This window comes from Andrographis paniculata, unplaced genomic scaffold, assembly GCF_009805555.1.
Source record: "Andrographis paniculata isolate CXL003 unplaced genomic scaffold, ASM980555v1 Contig70END, whole genome shotgun sequence".
NCBI lineage: Eukaryota > Viridiplantae > Streptophyta > Magnoliopsida > Lamiales > Acanthaceae > Andrographis > Andrographis paniculata.
Window position 1 is genome coordinate 2667965 of NW_026137607.1, and position 15053 is coordinate 2683017.

The 15053-nt window shown below is 40.0% G+C and overlaps 1 protein-coding gene across 2 annotated transcripts; it reads left to right on the top strand.

The window, feature by feature from the left end:
* Nucleotides 1-3818: 3818 nt before the first annotated feature.
* On the top strand, nt 3819-7388 carry LOC127264410 (eukaryotic peptide chain release factor subunit 1-3-like). Of its 2 annotated transcripts, none has more exons than XM_051293933.1 (3): nt 3819-3953; nt 5323-6805; nt 6970-7388. In XM_051293933.1, the coding sequence occupies exons 1-2, from the start codon at nt 3884-3886 to the stop codon at nt 6669-6671; spliced, it is 1419 nt and encodes a 472-aa protein (XP_051149890.1). In that variant the 5' UTR covers nt 3819-3883; the 3' UTR covers nt 6672-6805; nt 6970-7388. The 2 variants fall into 2 exon arrangements, with proteins under 2 accessions (XP_051149890.1, XP_051149891.1); XM_051293934.1 differs by having other exon boundaries at nt 6982-7388.
* Nucleotides 7389-15053: the final 7665 nt, after the last annotated feature.

Genomic DNA, 15053 nt, shown 5'->3' on the forward strand with positions numbered 1-15053 from the left:
CCCAGTGGGACTCCGACGAGTCTCGCATTTCATATAATTAAGGAATCGCAAAATATCATCTCCGGACAGCACCTCCATGTCGAAAGAAAAACGAGTCGTCGGCAAAAATTTAGCGCCATATATTTCCAAAGAGATCTCACGCGTGAGTACTCTACGGCTCCAGAAGGTATGGAAAGTATGGTGACAATTCCGACTAGCGTTTTACAGGGTCAGATCCAGGAAGAGATCCAAACGGCATTCCACAGGTCGGCACCGAAGCTTTCTTGGTACCTTATGGATTTACTAAAGCTTATTATCCACGATGAATTCGCATGGGTGAAGGACAAAAGATCCACAAAGGAGAAGCTCTCACGACCAACACCGAACCTGCCGGAAACGATCCTCTGTCAAAGGTGGAATTTGGGGCAGCATCAGATCCCATTCGAAAATGTTCTGGTACAGCAACGTAATCGTACCGACTTAAAGGACCAGCAACAAGGGTGCCCCGGATGAGCTCGTAGCTGAAGCAGCGACGTCCTCCATGCAGGCTATTACAGGGCAACTGCCATTCTAGAGTCCTTCAGGAAACATCGGAGGTAATGCCACTAACTTCTCAATGGTACTCTAACCCTTTATTTGGTGGAACAGATACCCATCCATCGATTTTGGATCACAATAAATAAGTAGCGGCCGTCGATGCTTGGGGGGCATGGGTGAACATGGCCCCGACACCTCCAACCATTTCTCCGGCCTCCAAAATTACTTGGGAGGCAACTGCACCACCTCCGAGTGTACCCTGGGGGCAGCCCCACCTCCTCTGGGACCTTGGGAATCAGCACCTTCGGCCGTCGCAGTGGCATGGGGATCAAATGTACCGTCCTCATCGGCGCCGCCTCCGCATTGGGAGCAAGGAGTATACCATAGGATGAATTATCCCGCGGTGTACGGGCAGCCCCAAGATTATAGATTTCCAAATCAGGGGGTTTCGGTACCATTTGGGAACTTTCCAGCTCTAGCGGCGCCACAGATGACTTGGGAGGGGCAGCTCTGACTCATTCGAAAGAACCACCAGCTTCACGGATGACTTGAGGGGCAGCTCCGACTCCTCCGAAAGCACCACCAGCTTCACAGATGACTTGGGGGCAGCTCCGACTCCTCCGAAAGCACCACCAGCTCCACGGATGACTTGGGGGGCAGCTCCGACTCCTCCAAAAGCACCACTAGCTCCACAGATAACTCGAGAGGCACCTCTAGCAGCATATACAACGCCAAAGGCATCACGGATGACCTTAGAGGTATATCCGGTGGCACTTCCAGCTCTAGACACTGCCCGGAGGACAGCCCCGCTACCTCCGGCAATACTTCCAGCTCCAAACTCTGCCCGAATGACAACTCCGACACCCCCGGCAATACTTCTAGCTCCAAATACTGCCCGAAGGATAGCCCCACCACCTCCGGCAGTACTTTCAGCTCCAAACACTGCCCGGAGGATGGCCCCACCACCTCCAGCAGTACTTCCAGCTCCGGACACTGCCCGGAGGATAGTCCCGCCATCTCCGGGAGCACCTCAAGCCCCAAATATTGCCTGGAGGACAGTTTCGCCACCTCATGCAGTACTTTTAGCTCCAAACGCTGCCCGAGGGACAGCTCCGCCACTTTCAAGAGTACTTCTGGCTTCGGATATTACCCAGATGACAGACCTGCCACCTCCGAAAGCACATCCAGCTCTAAAAATTATTCGGAAAGCAGCCCCGACGATGACGCCACATCCGAGGGCGATAAAGGATGTAGATCTGCCACCCTCGCTACCTCTGGAAGCATCATCAGTGTCGTAAAGGATCTGGAAAGACCCGCCGACTCCGAGAGGGTCAACTCTGTCAAATCGGGACAAAATAGCCCCAGATCTTGACAGACCAACAAGGGTCAACGGAAACCGGAGTTACCATAGCAATACATTTGCAAAAATCCATTTTCAGAAAAATGGAAAGACATGGAGGGTGGTCTCGGTGGACCGAATGGTGATAATCTTTCATCCGACGCGGCGTTATAAGCAGCCCCCGAGGGATGAGCATCGGACATGCGACCGGAGGAAAAAGAAGACGAAAACGCGAAGACAAAGAAAGCTACGTCGGCGCCAGACAACTAGTTCCAATCAAAAGGAGATAGGGCAGCAAGGAAATGAGCTACGAGTAAGCCATACACGGACATATCAAAATAAAATTGTATTGGACAAGAGTGGTTTGCGACATCCACGCCAGATCCGACAAGAGTGGAGGCCAAAACGAGTGATTTCGAACAACAAAGTTGCCCCGGATGAACAACTTCCTCCGAACGATCCAAAAGCTCAATATATGGATGATGATTATATGATTAGGGCTCTCAAAGATGATAGAATTTCAGAGGTGAGTCTCGACATCATAACCAACGATCGAGACTTGGAGCGAGCCTTACAGTACGAAGACAACTTCAAGGTCGAGGTGGTTGAATTTTACTCAAAAAATCAAGAAGCTTTACTCCCAACCGCCGCACTTCCCAATGAATCCGATCCTAAAACCACCCAGACCAGCTCCCTGCCGCTGCGGGATGAAACAATATGAAGCTCGGACCAAGGTACTGCCGAAATCTCATACAAAAATATTGGGCTTCAAAGTTTGGCAAATTTTCTGCCCAAATATTTTTGTGAGGGTATTTGTTACTTCCACATATTTTGAGCCTCCGGAGGTGATTGACAATCCAACCCGAAAGCAAGGGTAGCCAATATATGAAAAAGAGGTATCCATCCAAAAAATAATACACACGATTCAATTTTTTATCTTTTTTTGCTTTTTTTTTTTTGCTTTTCTTATTTTTTTTTTCTAAATTCATGGTTTTTTTAATTCATTTTATAATCCAATTCTTTTTTGTTTCCACTGTTTCTTCCGATTCTTTCAATTTAGTAATTTAATTTTCCTGTGCAATTACAATCGTTAACTTTCGTTGTGAGGCCAAGTTCGGATATTTTTTTTGAATAGAATTGAGAATCCAATTATTGTCGATTTCGATAAATTCCAGCGACAACAACCATACCTAAAAACGTGTTTAATAAAATAAAAACGATTTACCAAAATTTTATGGAGTATAATTTTGATAAATTATTATATGAATCAGATAGAATGAAAAGTAACTCTCACGGATTTTTAGGTGCACACATAGGGATGTCAACGGGGCGGGTTCGGGAAGGGTTCTGCAGGCCCCGAAACCCGCCCCGCTAGAAAATATTAGGCTCCGAGATCCGTCCCGTCCCGCTTCCATCCAGCCCCAGGACTCGCCTCACGGGTTCGGGGCCAACCCGGTAAACCCGTTTTTTTAAAAATATATAATAATAAATATTTTTTTAACAATCGAATACTAAAACAAATAACATTAAAAGTCAAAAAAATCTAAAAACAATCAAATATTGATCCATAAAAATAAGATAAATAAATAAATAATATATTTTTATTATATAAAATACATATATTAGGTATAATAATTTAAAAAAATTATTTGGAGCAGTTGACTAATTGAATTTTATATTTAAAATTATTTAAGTAAATAAATAATATATTTTTGTTATATAAATGTACATATATATTAGTTATAATAATTTAAAAAATATCCGAGTTCGAATTTGGGTCCGGATTGGGGCGGATTTTTAGTAAAATCCGTAATCCGCCCTGAACCCAGTCGGATTTAAAATTTTAAATCTACAACCCGTTCCAAAATATATTATTTAGACCCGAACCCGCCCTATTAAAAACGAATCCGGGGCGGATCCGGAGCTAATCCGCCCCATTTGACATCCCTGTGCACACGGTTCTGCTTGGACTTAGGGTTCCTTAATACACCTCTCTATATATTCATCTCTCTATATATATATGCACCTATGTCGGTTACGTTTTCTCCTAGAACAGCTGCTGCGTGTGTGGCTAGACCATTTGCCCTCATCGTCCTCGGTATTTCTCTCTTCTTCTCCTCTCTCCTCCTCTCTCTATATTTTATTGATTCGGTTCGATTTATCTAAATTATTGCATGTTATCTGTGCGATCGATTATTTGTTTTTCCTTTGTATCTTTAAATAGAATTTTGTCAATAAATTGTCCGATGAACTTTCTTATACTCGTATGATTGCCGATGAGGGTTTTTTTTTTTTTTTTTTGGTTTCCTGATCGGAAGCGTGAATCCAGAAGAAATATTAAATTTAAGCAACTGTGACGTCTCCATGTTGTTTTTCGTCATAGAGAAATTTATTTAATATTTTGAAGAATTTATTGTCCTTTTGTGTTTATACTTTAATCGCTTTAACAACCATTTTCGGCTGGAATTTTTGGGATATGACTTCCAAATCACAACTAGCTGCTGATGGTGGTGGTGTTGGAAAATTGGAAAAAATTTCAATAATTGCAATATGATTTTTGGTTTTATAAACCTTGGAGTAATTTTGCATTTGGGTCTTTTCTCTTTGAGCGATTATTGATTTCAAGTGAGGCTCTACAATGTTTTTAATCTGATGTGTACCGAACAATCATTTGATCTCAGCCTCTTTACCTGCAAGTCTTAAATTTGTTATGTTTGTTTTGGCTCTAGCTTTTGAAGTAGCGTTTGCCGAAGAATATGCCTATTTGTTGGCCTATTTGGGTTTTCTTTAGCTTGTTTCACTTAATTTATTTATGTGACAGTGCACTTGGTAAACTAATATGTTTTGTTTTGTATTTTGTTTTGTTTTGTTGTTTATTATTCTTATTATTATTTTTCTTAAAATCAGAAATTAGCTGTCTGTGTTTGTTTTTTAAACCAAGACGCCTCTATATTTGTTGCATAGCAATACTTTGTTAAGGATCCGTTCATTATCTAAATCTATTGCATGGCATGTGGGACATTAGGGGATATTTTGTGAGCTGTACAGCAATACTTTGTTAAGGGTCTGTTTAATTATCTAAATATATGGCCATGGCATGCGGGGGCACTAGGGAATTTTTTGGTAATTTGCATGTGTGGGATCAGTATAGCTTTTCTGTGATGGATATCCCTTTAGTGTGAATACCATTCTGTGTTTCAATATCTTTGGATTCTTGATGAGGTGCAATTTAGGTTGGTACAAATTAATCTGTTGTGATTCTGTATTGATATTCTACTTGCAATGATATTCTAGAACTAAGTGATTAGCTATCAGTTCAAGTGCTCATTTGATATCATATTGCTTACTTCTTCCATTTTACAGACTAGTTGGTGATACTTATTATTTTCACCTCAATTGTATACTGTAATAGCATTATCACATTATTTTCCTTTACATAATGAATGTTTCTTCTTGTGTTTTTTCAGTACTGTCTGCAACTTCTATCTTACAATTAAAAGCAATGGCTGATGGTCGTGAAACTGATAAGAATATTGAAATATGGAAAATCAAGAAGCTTATTAAGGCACTGGAAGCTGCTCGAGGCAATGGTACTAGCATGATTTCTCTCATCATGCCTCCACGTGATCAAGTATCTCGTGTTACAAAGATGCTTGGAGATGAGTATGGAACTGCATCTAACATCAAAAGCAGGGTGAACCGCCAATCTGTTCTCTCTGCAATCACTTCTGCTCAGCAGAGGTTGAAATTGTACAGCAAAGTCCCTACAAATGGGCTGGTGCTGTACACTGGAACCATTGTTACTGAGGATGGGAAGGAAAAGAAAGTGACAATTGATTTTGAGCCATTCAGGCCCATCAATGCGTCACTTTATCTCTGTGACAACAAGTTCCACACTGAGGCGCTCAATGAACTTCTGGAATCTGATGACAAGTTTGGATTTATTGTTATGGATGGTAATGGAACCCTTTTTGGGACTCTGAGTGGCAATACTAGGGAGGTTCTTCACAAGTTCACTGTGGACCTCCCTAAGAAACATGGAAGAGGAGGGCAATCTGCTTTGCGTTTTGCTCGGCTGCGTATGGAGAAGCGTCACAACTATGTGAGGAAAACTGCAGAGCTTGCCACTCAATTTTATATCAATCCACAGACAAGCCAACCGAATGTGGCTGGACTCATACTTGCTGGTTCAGCTGACTTCAAGACAGAACTCAGTCAATCTGATATGTTCGATCCTCGTCTACAGGCAAAAATTCTGAATGTAGTGGATGTCTCTTATGGTGGTGAAAATGGTTTCAACCAGGCAATTGAACTGTCATCTGAAATCTTATCTAATGTGAAATTTATTCAAGAGAAGCGTTTGATTGGAAAGTACTTTGAGGAGATTAGCCAGGATACGGGAAAATATGTGTTTGGTGTTGAGGACACATTGAAAGTTCTTGAAATGGGTGCTGTGGAGACTCTTATTGTGTGGGAAAATCTGGACGTGGCTCGATATGTGCTGAAGGATGCTGCCACTGGTGAAACTATCATAAAACACTTGAACAAGGAGCAGGAAGCAAATCAGAGCAACTTCAGGGATGAAGCTACAAATTCTGAATTGGAAGTACAGGATAAGATGTCACTACTTGAATGGTTTGCCAATGAGTATAGACGATTTGGGTGCACACTTGAATTTGTTACCAACAAATCACAAGAAGGATCTCAGTTTTGCCGAGGCTTTGGAGGAATTGGTGGGATTCTGCGCTATCAGCTGGATGTGCGGGCTTTTGATGAGATTTCTGATGAAGGTGAAATTTATGAAGATTCTGAATAGCAATCAATCAACTTGTCTAAATCCAGTGCAGCGAATGGGGCGGCGGCAAGGCTGCACTGGTGCGCAGGGGCATGCGCGGGACTGAGCTGCTCCGATTCTGACAGAAAAACAAAAGTGAAGGGATGCACTCTAAGGTATGTATGTTGTCTCGAATCTTTTGTTTTGTTATTCATAATCCCATTTTCAGATATTGATTGTGCTTGGGTGCATTTTTTTTTTTTTTTTTTAATTTATTTGTGAGAAACTAGTATAGTGTAGTAACTGCTTGTGCTATTTATTTGTGTGCATTGAATCAAAGTGGCGGTGGTAGGTTGGTAAACCTTGAAAGGATGACAGCTGCTATGGTGATGGTGATGGTGATGGTGATGGCGACCATGTGATTGATACGAAGAAGAAGAAATTACAAGGGTGTATTGGGTTGAAATGGCAGTGCAGTTATCATCAGCTAGCTAGTTTATACAGCTGTGGAATGCAAACCTCACATTACCATTATGTGGAGGGAGAGAGAAAGAGAGAGCGAGTGCAGGACATTTGAGTTTGATGGTTGGTATTTTAAGTAGTAGTAGGGGTTGGTAATTTGAGTTGTTATTTGTGTGTGTGATGATGGACTTGGTGGCTATGGCAGTTTGGAGCGTGTTGGTTTAGGGTTTATGGATATTACTGCTGCTGTGTATGGTTTGGGTTTTAATGAGAACTCATTATATGCTATGGTATTTATTTGGCTTTGCTTTTTAGAAACATTAACGTATGTAGTTTGTTCGGCCCCGGCAATTGGCTTTATGGGTGTTTGGTGAGAACACTCTTCAAATTTAGTTACGTTAAGAGATGGCCGTCAAGTGTGACTTGCCTTGTTGAGTATAATTTGCAATATATTAGGTTTGTCATAATAAATATACATACATATATGTATTAGAATTTTAGAATTATATATTATCTGCTGTCTATAATAAGATGATATTAATTCAGGGTGTAGAGTAACTTTGCATGTAAAATTAAGCTCGAAATCAACTCTAGTGCTTATGTTTTTGTGTCTCTTTACCAAAATCGAGAGGATGGATGAACCAACATTTCTGGATATAGCCTTTTTTATGACGTTAATAACACTTAATATTCTTACAGAGAGAGATTAGGATATGCTCTTCTGCCCACCATTGTTAGCATTTTTATTTTTATGTCTCATTTTATGCTTTGCAACTTCTATTTGTGAAAATGATGAACATTTTCCTTATCATTTTCTCACTTTTTGTATAATTTAAAGTCATTGCACCATCAAGAGTAGATTTAGTGTGTGAAACCAAAAATGCCTCCCACGAATTAAGTAAACTATTCGGAAACCAAATCTAAGAATATGATCATAAAATTCTACTTCAATATTTGACAATTTATCTGACCACCACCAAAACTCATTTATATGGTCAAAACTCAATTTTACTTTAATATTTGACACTATTCATTGTGTTTTTTCGAGTAAAAACACTACTCACATTTAACAACAATGAATTGGAATTAGTGTTCATTTCCACCGGAGAGAAAAAATTTACAACAACAAAAAAATTATTTTCAACAACTATCATTTATTTCCAATCAACACGAATTCAACAATCTCCAACAATCTTCAATACGAACTGGATTTAATAGATTTTTCAAAACAAATTGGATCAAATGCTATATCAAAAATGGATTAGATCAAACTAGACATAGAGACATATGATCAAACACATAGTAATCACAACTCGAAGCAACAATTGATAACCGCTCTGATATCAAATTTATGATATGGATATGATCAATTCTCTGACTTCTAATCTCAATTCAATCATAGAATCAAGGCTACGAAATTGAACAAACAAACAGGCGGACAATTTGGAATCAATCGATTAATACTTCTTGCGAGCATACACCTTCATGAATCCATACGAGCTGCTTGAGGCTTGCAGATGTTTCTTCCGTCTCTCACGTAAGTTGTATTCTGAAGACTCAAACAATAATTGATAACTCTTGATTTTGTCATATTTTATAGTTTATATTTATTTAATTATTTATGTCGAATTTTAGTATTATTTATATTAATTTATTCTAATAATTGTATTTATTTCATATTGTATGTATAATATTAATTTATTAATTTTTAGGTGTAATTTATAATTTATTTGGTGTATAAATTAAATTAATTGATGTGTTCCTTAAATTATATTTTTTTGGCATTATTTGTGTTATTTAAGTATTTAATTTTAGCTAAATTAATTTTATTAAATATATTTATTTAAATAGATATTTATAAAGTATTTATTATTTATACAGGTGAAATGATTGAAAACTAATTTGGGAGTTCAAATTTGGTCTCAAAAAGCGAAAAAATGGTTTCGAGAGCAAAAAAGAGCCGTTGGTGCGAAAGTCAACAAAAGTCGATGGTTAACGCAAAAGACAACGCACGGAAGTCAATGATTAACGGTCATTGCTGGCGCGGAAATTTGACATTGAAGTAAGCAACGGTGGCTGCACGGAAAATAAGCGACGGCCATGCAAAAAACAATGAGCGCAGAATGACATGCACAAAAAGCAAGCGGCGATTGCATTTATGAGCGCGGAAATTCGGGCTGCTACATAGAATTTGTGAGCGAGCGCACAAGTCAGCGAAGCAACGATTGCATTTATTACTGCTGGGTACATTTACTCCAGCCACCATACATTAAATCCGCGCAACTGCACGGAATTCTATCTTCTTGATTGGGAGATTTACTCGGTACATCCTAATTATTTATGTTCCTTATTCGGTACTATACTATATGCCTTCTAATACAACAATGTTTAAAAAGTATTCTTCCTTACAAGCTAATTCCTTGAACAAAATAGTGAACCTGTTTGGAACTTCTTGATACAAGACTCACATGTAGAAATATAAAAGTTAAACTAAAAAGAAGTTAAGACTGCCATGCTGGTTTTTGTATATAAAGATACTAGTGTGTTGATCGTGCCTTGCACGGATCTTATAAATTATTAAATTTATTTCGGAAAAATAATTTCTTATAAAGAAAAATATTCAAAAATACAAATGTATTTCGCAGCAGGCAATCATTGCTACAATATATTATATAAGCATATTTTCTTTAATTTCTTGAACTTTTAACGAATTAACAATGAATGTGTAATAAAATTGTTACGTATGAAATTTAGAATTAGGTTAAAAAGCCCAAGATGAAAGAAAAATGGGCTTAACGATTGAGGTGATCGAGCTAGTCGGGAGGTTTGCGGCTGGACCAACAAGTCGGATGGTTTGTAAGTCGGGAGGTTTGCGGCTGGACCAACAAGTCGGATGGTCTGTAAGTCGGGAGGTTTGCGGTTGGACCAACAAGTCGGATGGTTTGTAAGTCGGGAGGTTTGCGGCTAGACCAACAAGTCGGGTGGTCTGGAAGTCGGGAGGTTTGTAGTCGGACCAACAAGGCGGAAGGACTGCAGTCGGTCCAAAAAGGGCGGAAGAGTTGCGTTCTGGCCAAAAGGGCGGAAGGTCTGCGGTCGGCCCAGAGAGTTGGATACTGTTGAGAGTGAGTGAGAATGATAATTTGGTCGGCTGAGGGCACGTGTAAGCATGAGATGGGTTAGCAGACGGTTGAAAAAAAAAAACGTTGTAACCGTTCAGGCGACGGTTTCCAGTACCGTTTCTGAAGAGTATTTAAGGATTAAAATTTGCAACTCACAGGTTATCTTCAATCAACTTCAACAAAAGCAAAGTCAGATTCGGGGATCACCACTTTAAATTTCCAGCATTTTAATTTCCAGTTAATTTTCTGTACCGTATAGTGTTTAGATATTTCTAATCTCAGATGCTAAATATATCAAGTTCAAAAATAATTTCCTATTTTCGGATTTTACTTTTTGTTTGTTGAAAAAATACATCAACAAATTGGCGACCACAGTGGGAGAAAGGCAAGATTGCTGATCCTACATCAACAGAAAATTTTATACGATTGAGGTCCAGACGAATTATCAGAAAAATCAGTATGGCAGGCTCACAACCTCAATCATCATTAGCACCGGTGGGAGAAAATATTTCACCACCTGTCATGCCAAATCCAGGGGAGATTCCCCAACCACCTACCGATTGGATGTCTTATGTTCAACAATTGAACAATCAGCATAATCTGGCTATGCAAAACATATTGCGTGAGCAACAAAACCTTATGCAAAATATGTTAGATCAAGCATTGTCAAGGGTCACTCTTCAACCCACCCAGACACCGCCAGGGGTGTCACCATCAAGAATGCAAGCAAATTTTGCAGGGCCATCATATGTGGACAGCACACTTCCAAGCGCCACAACCTTCAACCGAACAGATAGGAGAAAGACTCCTCTGACTTTCCCAAATAATATTCCTTTGGGGCCAAGGGTTGAGAATGTGCAGCCAAACATTACAAGGGAGGAAAGGCCAGGGGGACATGTTCAAGATCCTATTCTTATTCCTGTGGAAAATCCCATTGATATTCCTAATCATCAACATTTTCGTTTGGGTGATGAAATTGCTCACGTATTGAGGGTTCAGTTTGGCCTAAATCCTCAGATGGCCAACCGACCTGCTTATCAAAGACCTTTTCCAGAAAGGATTATTAATGAATATCCTCTCCCAAGGAATTACAGGCCACCATATTTTCATGCTTTTTTTGGAGAGGATGGATCCTCTACTATAGAGCATGTGGGGCGTTTCACAGCACAGTTAGGGGAAATTGGTAACAATCCTTTTTACAAATTACAACTGTTTGGGTTGTCTCTAACTAGGACAACTTTTTCATGGTTTGTAAGTCTGCCACCTGGGCAAATACAAACTTGGGAAGCTTTAAAGATGGCATTTCATGCTAGATTTTTCAATCCCTTGCCAACGGTTTCTTTGACTGATTTATTGGAAATAAAAAAATATCCAGAAGAATCAGCCTCACAGTTTATTGAAAGGGTGCGATTGATGAAATGACGATGTCCTACAATAATCAATGAAAAAGAGATGACCAATTTAGTGGTCCGAAATATGCATGGTCGCCTAAGAGATGCGCTCACTGCACATGATGTCGAGGATTTAGCAAGTCTTGCATCCAAGGCTGGACGTTTAGAGTCTCTTTTCAGGGAAAGGGATCAGAATTTCAGGCGCAATAAAGTTCAGCATATGGCAAGTATGGAAACAGAGGCATATGACTTTGATTATGATCAAACAGAAGAGATAGCGGCCGAAATAATTTCAGGGAAGCCTTATGTATGCTCTAAGTTAAAGCCAGCACCAGGAACTGAAGCTAAAGGGCAACCGACCTTTGACAATTCAAAGGCCGATGAGATATTTGATATTCTGCTAACTGATGGTCAAATCCGAATTCCAAAGGGGCAGAGGTTGGCTACTAAGGAAGAAATCAAAGGGAGACCATACTGTAAGTGGCACAACTCCTTCACACATAATACAAGTCAATGCGCTCATTTTCGAAATGAGATCCAAAAGGCTATTAAGGCAGGTCGGCTCAAGTATATTACTTTGGGAGTAGAGCAACAGCCATTTCCAGAAGTAACCACAACAATGGTTAATATACAAGCAAGTTCCGGATCAGAAAAAGGGAATTCATCAAACAGTGGCCGACCAGAGGAGAAACTCAAGGTCTGTGAAAAAACAGTGGCTGAAAAATGGGATAACCAAGATGGTTCTTTTAATGTGGAATTGAAGGACCAAGTTTTGGTTCGGGACCACCCGACTAGGAGAACGGGTTCGGTCGGGAACCAATGGACTCAAAATAAGAAACCTTTACCAATTAATGTGGATCCTCGCTTCCCAGGCATAAATCGTACTCAGATTCGGAATGCCAAACGCAGGTACGCTGCGAGATACAGAGACAAGGTCGCTTCCTCGAAGCAACCGAACAACAGCCGAAGCGCTGCTAAGTATACTGAAATGGGTCGTTCCATCAGGGTCGTTTCGTTTGAGCAGCCGAATGAGGCAGAGGCAAGTCGGCTCATTGGGGTTGCCTCGTCAAAGCAGCCGGCCAGCATACGAGACACTGCCAATTACAATGAGAGAGGTCGGTCCATGCAAAAAAAGGGTAAAGGCTTGTATGATGAAAGAGTTGAGGGTTTCAGATGTCAGTATTGCGAGAAGATTAACATTAATCCATCTCTGGAGGAATTTCATTTGGAATCTCTGACTGTTCAACCTGAAAGTGAAGTCAGAGACGAAATTCCAGGGAATATTTCAAGGTCTGTCAAATCTCGACTAGGGCCACGCCTCCCCTGCCGAATGACAGAAATTTATTGGGTTGAGGAAGAGCCTTTGTGGGCAAGTCTAGTGGATGAGTTTATAGAAGAGCCAGAATGGGAAAAGATTTCGGATCCTGATTTTCAATCAGAGGTCCCTCCAATAGTCTTCCCTCCCATTCCAGAAGGCATGACGTCTCATTTGAAGCCTCTGTACGTTAATGCTCATATTTGTGGGAAACCAATCACAAAGGTTTCATAGATAATGGGGCCGTCTTCAATGTAATGCCATTAAAGACTCTCAAGAAGTTAGGAAAGGGAATTCACGATTTATCTCTTGTGGATTTTGAGATGACTAGCTTTACAGGGCAGCCGACCAAACCAGAAGGCATGATGGTCGCCTCAATTGAAGTCGGTCCAAAAAAGATTTCTTCTGTTTTTTTGGTGGTGGATGCAGATACCACATATTCAATCCTGTTGGGACGAGATTGGATTCATGCATCTAAATGTGTACCATCAACTCTGCATCAACAATTGATGTTTTGGGAAGGCAATCAGGTCTTCAAAATGGAAGCGAATGACAATCCTTTTGGAGCATCAGAACAAGTTGAAGAATCAGTTTTTTATTCTGGTCATGTACCTCCAATGTATCAGTTTTTTTATGGCTAATGACTACCCAAATAAGGGTTTTAAATTCATTGGTCAGAATTCAATGTTCTTTTAAAAGAACAGTTGTATTATATGGCTCTTGAGTAAGCCAGACCTATTTCTATAATATATTTCTTATGGAATGCGCAGATTTACAAGATTGTAGTTTACTTATTAATCAGTATTATTTAGACCAGCTTTTGAAAAAAGTAGAAAAATTAAAAAGATGTGATGTTCATTTCCAAGAAGATGAACAATTTCGTTGGCCTGATTTGTTAGAAAAAACAGAGCTAGCTTTTTCAGCACAAGATCCTTTATTGGATTTCAACTTAGGAACCGACCTGGTTCCAAAAATAATCAGGATGAATGGTTATTTATCTGAAGAGCAAAAAAAATTGATGCTCGAGGTTATAAGAAACAATATTGATTGTTTAGCTTGGGATTATTCAGAAATGTCTGGTTTAGAGCGAGTCTGATAGAACATCGATTGCCCATTAAGAAGGACTTTAAGCCTTGTAAGCAATCTCCAAGACGTATGAGTCCTGACTTGATGCCTCAGATCAAAGAAGAAATTCAGAAGCTTCTTAAAGTATGTTTCATCCGACCTTGCCGTTATGCGGATTGGTTGGCCAATATCGTGCCAGTGGTTAAAAAGAATGGTAAGATCAGGATATGCATCGATTTTAGAGACCTTAATATGGCCACTCCTAAAGATGAGTATGTAATGCCTATGGCCAACATGCTAATTGACTCAGCAGCAGGGCACAAAATTCTCAGTTTGATGGATGGTTATGCAGGATATAACCAAATTTTTTTGGCAGAGGAAGACATTCACAAGACGACATTTAGATGTCCATGAGCATTAGGTATTTATGAGTGGACAGTTATGCCTTTTGGTTTGAAGAATGCTGGGGCGACTTATCAGAGAGCTATGAACTCAATTTTTCATGATCTCATTGGTAAGTCTATGGAAGTATATATTGATGATGTTATTGTCAAATCTTCTAGTTTTGAGGAACATTTGAAGGATCTTAAAGATGCTTTCAGTCGGATGAAGAAGTACAAATTGAAAATGAACCCGACTAAGTGTGCTTTCGGTATATCAGCCGGGAGTTTCTTGGGGTTCTTGGTTCATGAAAGGGGCATTGAGATCGATGCTAATAAAGCCAAGGCAATTCTTACCAGCCGACCGCCCAAGAATGTTAAGGAAATTCAAAGTTTGTTGGGGAAGGTAAATTATCTCATGCGGTTCATTTCCAATGCTACTGGCAAGGTCAGACCAATCACTAAATTATTGAATTGAAGGCAAGAGGAAGCGCCTTTGAGTGGGGACCAGACCAACAGACAGCTTTAGAGGCTATAAAGCAAGCATTGGCTCAACCACCTGTGTTGATGCCTCCCATGGAAGGTCGGCCCCTCAAACTTTATTTGGCAAACACCTATGAAGTGGTCAGTTGCTTATTGGCTCAAGATGGTGATGATGGAAAGGAATGGACAATTTATTATTTGAGCAAGAC

Excerpts from the sequence above, each read along its gene's own strand:
- LOC127264410 (XM_051293933.1), top strand. The coding sequence starts at position 3,884 with ATGTCGGTTACGTTTTCTCCTAGAACAGCTGCTGCGTGTGTGGCTAGA. Across the intron at positions 3,954-5,322 it reads ATTTGCCCTCATCGTCCTCG|TACTGTCTGCAACTTCTATC; the intron begins GTATTTCTCTCT and ends GTGTTTTTTCAG.